At 38.7% G+C, this 9360-nt stretch overlaps 1 protein-coding gene across 5 annotated transcripts in view; it reads right to left on the reverse strand.

The window, feature by feature from the left end:
- The window catches only part of rerea (arginine-glutamic acid dipeptide (RE) repeats a), a 187380-nt gene that overhangs the window by 14353 nt on the left and 163667 nt on the right, over positions 1-9360 (reverse strand). For all 5 annotated transcript variants that reach the window (XM_016549078.1, XM_016549075.1, XM_016549076.1 and 2 more), the window contains one exon: positions 5016-5096. In XM_016549078.1, the coding sequence (XP_016404564.1) occupies positions 5016-5096 (81 nt within the window). The remainder of the gene's footprint in view (positions 1-5015; positions 5097-9360) is intronic.

Raw genomic sequence — 9360 nt, forward strand, 5'->3', positions numbered from 1 at the left:
TTATTATTACAGTTCCAACTAAGATTTCATTGATAGCTCTACATTTTTTAAATGCCTTGCCACCAATTTTTGCTCTCACTCTAGACAGTCTATATCGAGTCAAAATAAATGCCACTGTTATACCATCTGAGAAGAGTCCTGAAAAATTGCATTGAGAGGAGACGTATATTACTGTAACCTTGCTCCAAAGTCAACAAAGCAATGTAGCACACTCCAAAAACAGGCTCCATTCAAACACGATTGCCCAACCTTGTGGTTAAATCAGGCAAATGCGAGACAAAAAAAGTGTGCTACAATGGCCTTGGCTGATAGAGCAGAGAGTAAAAGGATGTTAAACAGACAGCGGATCCCTGCTGCGATGCCTGTTTATTGTTGGAAAAGAAAGAATAAGCCGTGTGCGCTCACAGGTCAACGAGGCACAAGCAGAGGAATCAGCAGTTGTTTCCCTGCTGTAAGAGCTTTTAGCCAATGGAGGCAAAAGTACGCCACAGCAAGACTTTTTGATGGGGGTGGATCTCTTTAATCCAAAAGATCAAGTTGTACAGCCACAGCTTTGTTCAGAAAGCCAGCGAGCAAACAATACACAGGCTATCCATGCCCACTCTTCATACACACTATACAGAAAGAATTATAAATTATTTGGATAGCCTATCAAGTCTAAACCATACAAAATGGCCAAGAACATTGAGATAAAGAACATTTCCATAAACAACATTTACCAAAACAAGCAGACTATTTTATCAAGCCTGGACAGCTGCTGGCGATCGAGCAGGCAGCCAGTTTTAGCCATTTTAATTAGTGCCCAAGCCAGAATACCTCTAATCACACAAGCGCCTCTCTAGGGCACTGGCTGCGGGGCTAACGTCTTTGCAATTAATTCAATTTGACATTTATACAGATCACACCAGGGCAAACATCTGCTACAAGGTTGTGCCGAGAACAGTTCTATCATCTTGGCCATCTTAGCTTGAAAATTACAGGACCCGAGGGCCAGGCTGCCTCCTTACCCAATTGGATGCTCTGCAGCTTTACCTCCCTGCAACACCAGCAATGAAGCTGGATTACACCACGGCTGCTTTACAATGCGGCTGTTTTTCCAACGTGACGGAAAATGTCCCTCATACATCTCGTCACACACACTCATCTCTATTTTACAACCTAATATTCTTTCTTCCTGCAGGTGCAACTTAAGCTTTGGAGCGTTACCAGTTAGTCTGCACCCTCCTGAAACAAGGGTCTACCTGGCATTAAAAGCCAGGGCAGATTTCCAAGAGTTTAAAGAAACACAGACTGCACGGTATTCATACCAAAATCACATTCTCTCTCTCAAAACTCTCATTCAAAAAAAAAAGAAAAAGAAAAAAAGAAGCATCTGGAAATCTCACAAAAAATTTAAATAAATAAAATTGTATTAAAATAAATAAATAAAATAAAAATTACTTAAATTCAAATAAGAAAAAAAATCACAAAAATAAGCTGTTAAATAAGAAAAATCAATTAAAAAAGACCATTTATATGTATTAAAATAATCACAAACAAATTTTTTATCTAAATAGAAAATAACTATTGCAGACTATGTGCAGTTTAAATCTGATTATAATTTGCTTACTAGTTCCATTAGTATGCAATAATCTAAACGAATGGGTCTAAATTCCTAAAAAATAAATAATTTGAAGTGTGGAGAAAATCTTTCTGGGACAGCACATGGACAGAACTGCAAAGCTGTGTTATCTGCGATCTGTAGACACATCATGTCGGGTTTGTTTGGGAACATTTCTTGCACCAGTACACAAATTATTCCATGACGTTGTCTTTCAAGTGGAGGAAATGGTGGCAGCGAAGAGAGCAGAGACAGTAAGACGACACACCCACTTCCCTAGCTTCCTCTTTTATTTGACTTCATATAAAGCATTCCAGAGAGCTAGTCAGGCCTGGTGTGTTTGCACAGCAGTGGGTGCTTAGCCTTGGCACTGGCTCTTTATGAGAAACCCAGCTAATAAGTGCTGAGGGGAAAAAAGGGGAGAGGCAGAAAAGCTGCACTGTATCACCCTCTACGGCCCTGGGCATTTAAAAACGCTACGGTCATATCAAATCTTGGACCAGATTACCTGGAAAAAATGCAAAGGAAAGAGTCTTCACCAGAAAAGAGCAGGAAAGGACTTTGTGTTGGATGAATGAAGGAAAGAGTTTCAGAATATGTTCAAAGTCACACAAGAAAGAGAGATCTGGCAAAAGAAATCGGAGAGTGGGAAAAGGACCGTAGAGAAAATAAATCAAGCTTTCCGCGGGGTATTGACTGGCACTTGCACAGAGAGCTGGCTTTCAGCACAAAAGCTACTTCAATCTAAGCAAAGTGGGGCTTTTTAGAGAACGCTCGCTTTTCTTAGTGTATATTGAACTAACCCCTATACTCTGCCCTTGAGCAAGACTGCTGTGCCTCCATCTCTCCTTTTTCCATCATTCCCTCTTCTTGTCCTGGTTTTTAGAGGGTGGCTTGTTTACGTATGCATGTACAAACTGACGTAACCGGAACAAATGGATTGCTAGCTATTAAATAACATTTTCAAACATTCTGTCAGGGGTAACAAATTTGTGAAAAAAAGCATGTTTAGGGGCTACAAAAAATAAATAAATAAAACGAGAAAATAAAAATCATTATCTCCATGATGCAAACAATTGCAAAACCATTATTTCTTCTGAATACTGCCACTGATAAAAGAAATAAGCAAAACTTGTGCTTACTCTTTCAATACTAAAATGATGATATCAAAATATCTTTTCTTGTTTCAGGTAAACAAAAACCAACGAGTAACAAATTTCAGCACAAAAGTGCATCGCCAAACAGATATCTGGGTGTGTACACACTTAGTTAATTATTTGCTCTGTATTTCACGTTGTCGTTTCCTCTACAGGGTCACACGGTTCACTAATAATTAAAAGGGTCATTTCAAATATGAATTTATGGCCAACGGAATACGTGCTGTTCAGCATGAAGAGTCAAACAAAACTATCAATGACTGTAGTACTTTAAGGGTGACGGGTCTTTACACAAATTCCCTCTGCTAGCAGGGATTTTCTTCATTGACTAATCATTGAGCTAAGTCAATACCCCATAAAACATGCACTTGATAACAAACCTATTAGCCACAGCTTGTGTTTCAGTCTGATATGTCATCTGATATGACAGTGAGGCCAGGTAAAGCTAACAGATGACCCAAAAAAACATTGATAAAACAAGTCTAGTATGCAAATCATACTGTACTTAAAAATGCTCTAAGAATTATAAGTGTGTGCATATATATGCATATATGTATATATGAATGAATAAATAATATATTTAAAATATATTTGTTATATGTTATTGTACATAATGTATAGTATAATAAAGTACCAAAAAAGTATTATGCATTTAACATTTTAACATACTTAAATTTAAAAAGGTGCAGTCTAATTGAAAAAAACAACAATGTAATGTACTTTGCTAAAATGTATACTATTACTTAGATTGCGCACTAAAACAAAAATTTAACAAATAGCACTTTAAGCTTAAGATAAGTTTTGTTCTTTAGGCCATCAGTAATCAGCCGTGTAGCTGTACTGAGCTGTAACCAAATATTATATAAACAGTAGGGATGCACCGAATGTTCGGCAACTGAAATTATTCGGCCAAAAATAGCAAAGAAATCTCTTTCGGTGTTCGGCCGAATAAGCGAAAAGTCAGAATAATATGTACCGAAGAATGACGTGACGTGATCAAATAGAGGCATGCACTAATACAGCAAACATGACGGCAGTGTGAAAGTATTTAAAACTATCAGAGAAAGACGCAGAAATCATTACAAGCACGAAGCACCGACCGCGAAAGACTGTTTAGTGCTGCATGCATCACATGTCTCAGATGAGAAGAAGAGGTGGCTGATGCTGGTGGTTAGACTACTGTATGATGATTGAAATCGCAAAATAGCTTTAAACGAATAGTAAGTAAACTGCAGAATGTTATATTTTCGAATGCACGCACGAATTGCATGTATTCTGACAGCGCTGCACGAGCTCGCGGCACCAGGGTTCAAAGTCCAAAGCACGAGGAAAATCTGCGCTAAAACTGTTACTCTGTAACATTTTTGTGAATTTTTTTTAAAGGCATGTGACAATGTGATACGTGCGACAAACATCTTCCCAAATTCATAATGAGAATCATTTATAAATCTGCATGCTGTTGTCAACAAAAAGAAGCACTGAGATCTTCCTGTGGGTTTCTGCCAAAATAAAAGCAACTCCATCAACATTCATAAAGGATAGTATTGTAATTTTACTGTTGTTCTGTAAAATAAAATAAAAAAGACAATAATAATGATAATAATAATTACCCTACAACAGCTCTATTAATACATTTATTATAACATTCACACATAGTGTTCAAATTGGGCTCTGTAATATATTCTAATGTTTTAAAAGAATCATCTTCTGCTCAGCAATGCTGCCTTTATTTGTACAGTAAAAAATACATGCCTGATTCAAGTCTCAAAAATGGCGAAAAAATATTCTTTTACTTATTAATTTTAAGTTAAATTGTGCTTTGTTGGTATAGGCTAATGTCTGATAGAATGTTAAAAAAATTTTCAGTGTTAAGTAAATATTTTTAAATTGTTGTTTTGTAATTGGTTTTTTATTTGGAAAGCAGGACAAAACAGTAAAAAGCACATTTTGGCTATTTAATTTATGCAATTTTCATTCCGGTGCATCCCTAATAAACAGTCATGATTCTGTTTTGACTAAACACACATCTCAGGGCCCCTGTTCAAGCACCTAACATGCTTACTGTTAAATCTAATATTCATGCACTCAAGTCCATGCGTAAGCTATGGCTTTCAATCATTTCCCTTAACCTCACCGTTTTCGAAACCACTAAGATGTAGCTTCAGTTTCAAAACAAACGAGAAACCACAGTCAAAAGGAGTTTGTTTTAGTGTCCAAGAACGATGACAAATGTATTCAATAGGAAACAAATGACTTACCGTCTCCTTGTTAGGGAGCAATTCTTTCCGAATCCTAAAAAAGTTTTTCCCGTACTGCCTTAAACCCTTTATGAACCGTTTCTGTTGGGAAAAGAAAAGAGAAAAACAGTTAAAATTAGATTTTTAACCACCCGTAACAGACACGAAACACTACAAATACATTACATTGTGAAATGCAAGGGGAAGAAAACAATGTTGTGATCTTAATCTGAAAATCTCTGCTTGTGCTAGCACAGCTCAGCTACAGTGAGAAAAAAAATGAGGGGAAATGACAACAAAAGCAGGAATAGAAGCCGAGATTAAACCACAGCGGAGTAGAAACACGATGGCAGCTCGTCTGAAATCTTAGTGAAAGTTCAACAAGGCGATATGCATATGAGGGTCGCACTACACTGAAGTTCAAAGCAGAAACTGAACTTCAATAAGTTACGACGAATCACAACACACTTCTCCCTGATCTCACAATTTGCACGCTCGCACTTCAAACAGCTGCCTGATTCCTGAGCAAAGTCCTAGAATTACAAACCCATTTGCTTACAGTAACTGCAAACAAACAGAACTTAAACTAACAGTGTTTAAATAACCAGGTTTATGAATGTGAAAAACAACTCTAAACAACAAGCAAGCAGAGTCAATAAATAAAACACTCACTTAATAAAACTGTAAGAAAAGAACTTTTACAACACAAACCGAACTCCCAAAATAAAATGTGTTTACACAGACTGCTGTAATACAAAAGGAGACTGTGTAGCTTGAATGCTTTTCGATTCCTTTAAGAGCCACAGACTGTGATCCATAAAAAGCGGAGGCAGAAACATTCATAACCAGCGAAGCAGACAACCAGCAGATTTACTTTCTTGTTCGAGCGGCGAGCCCCGCTCCACAGTAATCTCAGTCAACGGTCCTCAACAAACGAACTGTTCGGAAAGCCTGTAAAAAGTCCACTCGGCACACGACCCAGATCTCTACGTCCTCTCGCAGGCAGTAATGAAATTGAGGTGCAAATCCACAAAGTCTCCGAAGGTACGTCGTTTTTTTACGAGCAAGAGATAGCTTGTCACTCTCTGCTCCTCCACTACAAAGGGGAAGGCTTTACATGTGATCTTTCTGCTAGAGAGCCTCTGGTCTGCGGCTGGCCGGAAAACCTGGAGCGGAGTTGTGCGATGCATGGCGGATCGCCACACATGCATGTTCTGAGAGCCCTCTTTAAGAGTGCGTGTGTGTGTGTACACATCAACTCTACATCTGCTCTTCTCATTACTCAAACTCCATCCCCCTCATGGTGGTTTTTACAAGGAAACCGTAGTTTCACCGAACACAAACCAGCGAGAAAAAGCCAGGGCGATCTTTGTAGAGGTTTTAAACGTGGTTAAAAGTCGACTACAAAACCAGTCATGGAATTCCTCCGCCGCTCTTGGCAAACTTCTTCTCTAATGCATACTGGTTATGTAACCGGGAACTGTTTACACATGGCGTTTAAAAGAACAATCTTCAGTGAGGAAGGAAGGGAGTATTACTTGTTTCTCTTTACAAGATTTGAAAAAGGAATTAGATGTTTTGAGTATAATCCTGCAAATTAAAAACTACAAACTTATAAAACTACATCGTCCCTCGCCGGGGCCTCCATCACGGGTTGAGATACTTAACCATAAGCGTTAGAAAAAAAACACCAGAAATGGCACATTTCATCTGTTGTGGTAAAGAGGCGGATGATTAACCAGTAGGTGGTGCAACATGCAAAACAAGGGTGTGATGATCTTTAAATGCACCTATGACTAAAATATTAGTTATATGAGTTACGACACGTCAGAATCTGAGCGCCTAAATTATTTTACTCAATGTTTAAATGGGCGTAATATCGAAACAAGCAAAATAACAAAAAGGATCGACGGGGAAAAGACATTAAGTGCTGAAAAAGCAAATCTTTGCATTTGGCACTGCGATCACGGGTGCAACAACAGCCACTTAACCTGAACAACTTTAATTTCACACTGATGAGTATCTAACAGCCTCATGTGTTAATGAATCCCCAGCCTGGTGACCACGGGTCTAAGGTGTGTACATGCGCATTTCGTTTAACACATTAAGCGTTAAAGCGATCCTTGCGCGCCTTCATTATCTGAGGTCCCGGATCCTGACCGGCAGGACAAAAATCAATTACACCTGCCAGAGCGGCGCATGTTAGCGGCCTGATTATGTCACCTTAATTATGTTTCCACTACTGTAATATTTACAGTGCACTGCAGGCAGGCAGCTACATGCGCGGCCGTCTCGCTCGCTGCTGTCGGCTCCACTTTAAGGCTCCATTTCAGCTGCCTGGGCTCGCTGCACTCTGAGCGCAACTAATAAATCATCCACCAATCTGCTCCCTGAATTGCTCTGCCTCTGCTACAATTGCTCTGGCCCGCCGTTGCTAGGCAACAGGGCAGATGATGGGAGGGGCCAGAGAACGAGGGGCGAGTGGAGGAGGGGTGAGAGAGGAGGCGAGCGCTACCGAGTCACCAGCCGAACGCTCTGTCGAAACAACAGGCTTCTTTCTGTCAAAAATTGTTCCAGTGCGCTGGCTCTGCTTTCTGCCTCTCTCTCTCTATGCTCGACAGTGCTCTATTGTAAAAGAGAGCGGGGAGAAGGGAATAAAGCTGAAAAGGCTATTGTGATGCGTGCGCACTTCCTGTCTAAATCATAATTGTTAAAAGCTGTAAAACTGGTTAAGATCATTCGAGCATGTACAAACAGATGGTGTCAGACCACTCCGCACAAAACACACTACGTGTGTCCAACACAAACACACACACACAACTGTTCAGAGTCTGGCAGTCTTGAAATACCAGGAATGCCTAACATTTAGCTCAATGGCACAAACACAGGGGGGTCTTATGAAATCAGTGTGCTTGGCCTTTTGCTGAGGCTGCTATGGGTGAAGACGAATGAGTGAGTATACAATTACAGTCACATTATATTACACAAATATGATTCGACATGATGGCACTTTCACACACAAAGCAGCCACAAAGAGATGAGAGCCAGCCCACATCCTGTCCAATTTACCCTTACATACCATCAAAACCACGACAGAAAAGAAGAGAGACATGAGCGAAAACTATCAAATGCCCAGACGTTGTACTAGTCCTATTAATATGAGCAGATGCCTGGAAATGCTTCTAAATCAGGCCATCTTTGCCGCCGCTTGAGCGTTTGCTTAGCGCTCAAGTCTATAAATATGCATAGATTCAGCTAAACCGCAGCCTTTCTTGTTTACGGTGTAAAACCAAAGGTGACAGGAAATACTCCAACACACCCTTCCTGCCTGTGCAACTCTCGTGGCAATAAAAAAGTATTTAAATCTGAGCACAACTGATTCCACTTCACACATAACTAAAATAGTCCAGCGAAAGAGGAAATATCTCCAGCCAAATCAGTGATTGACAACTAGTGGGTTGCAGGTCTGTTTATATTAAGGATGGGCATTTTTCAAAAATATTGTATTCGAGTATTTCGGCTCATAAAAAATGAATATTCTAATATTTATTAATTTGAATGACGTTTAACGAGAACGACGCTATTTTTTAATAATCAAGTTTTTGTCAAGGTTTCTGAACAAGCTTATGATTAGGCCTTATACACAACCATGTCTACAACAACATTATGTAATATCTCAAGGTTTTCTTTAAGTTGAAAACGTGTGCAAAAATAAAAATAAAAATAAAAATAAATATATATATATATATATATATATATATGTGTATAATATATAAAGAACAAAAGCATTCAAGCTCAAGCAGAGCAAACTGAAAAAATAAAGCAGACAGTGCCAATTACAGTACAGAACATACATACACTTGAGTCGGCCTAAGTTTATCATGTTTATATTGCTTCACATGTTAATGTTGAGAAAAAAATTATATCCACATGCTCTGGAGAAAGTTGGCTCCTCAGTCTAATGACAATAAGAACACGCGCCGACACAGATGTTCCAGAGACACAAAGGTAACGGTGTGCTAAGCAAAGTTTCTTACAGTGCTTTGTATTTTCTGTTCTTAAAGCACTCTCCCTCGAGGAAGCTTAAAGGAAGCATATGTCATTAAGATCATTTGGCTATCAGATAAGCTCTCTTCTCGGCTCACTCGTATGGAGGATCAAGAGTGCCACTTAAAAATAAAATGAAGAATCAATTTGATCAATTTAATAATTCAAACATAAAAATGTATATAAATAAATCACTTTTTAAATGGACAAATTAATAGACACATTTAAAACTGTTTATTTAATTCATGTTTTAAAACGTGGATTAATAAAACAATAAAAAGTACATTAATACATCTTTTTTAATACACATTTTAAATCG

This window comes from Sinocyclocheilus rhinocerous, unplaced genomic scaffold (assembly GCF_001515625.1).
Source record: "Sinocyclocheilus rhinocerous isolate Xijiao unplaced genomic scaffold, SAMN03320098_v1.1 scaffold72, whole genome shotgun sequence".
NCBI lineage: Eukaryota > Metazoa > Chordata > Actinopteri > Cypriniformes > Cyprinidae > Sinocyclocheilus > Sinocyclocheilus rhinocerous.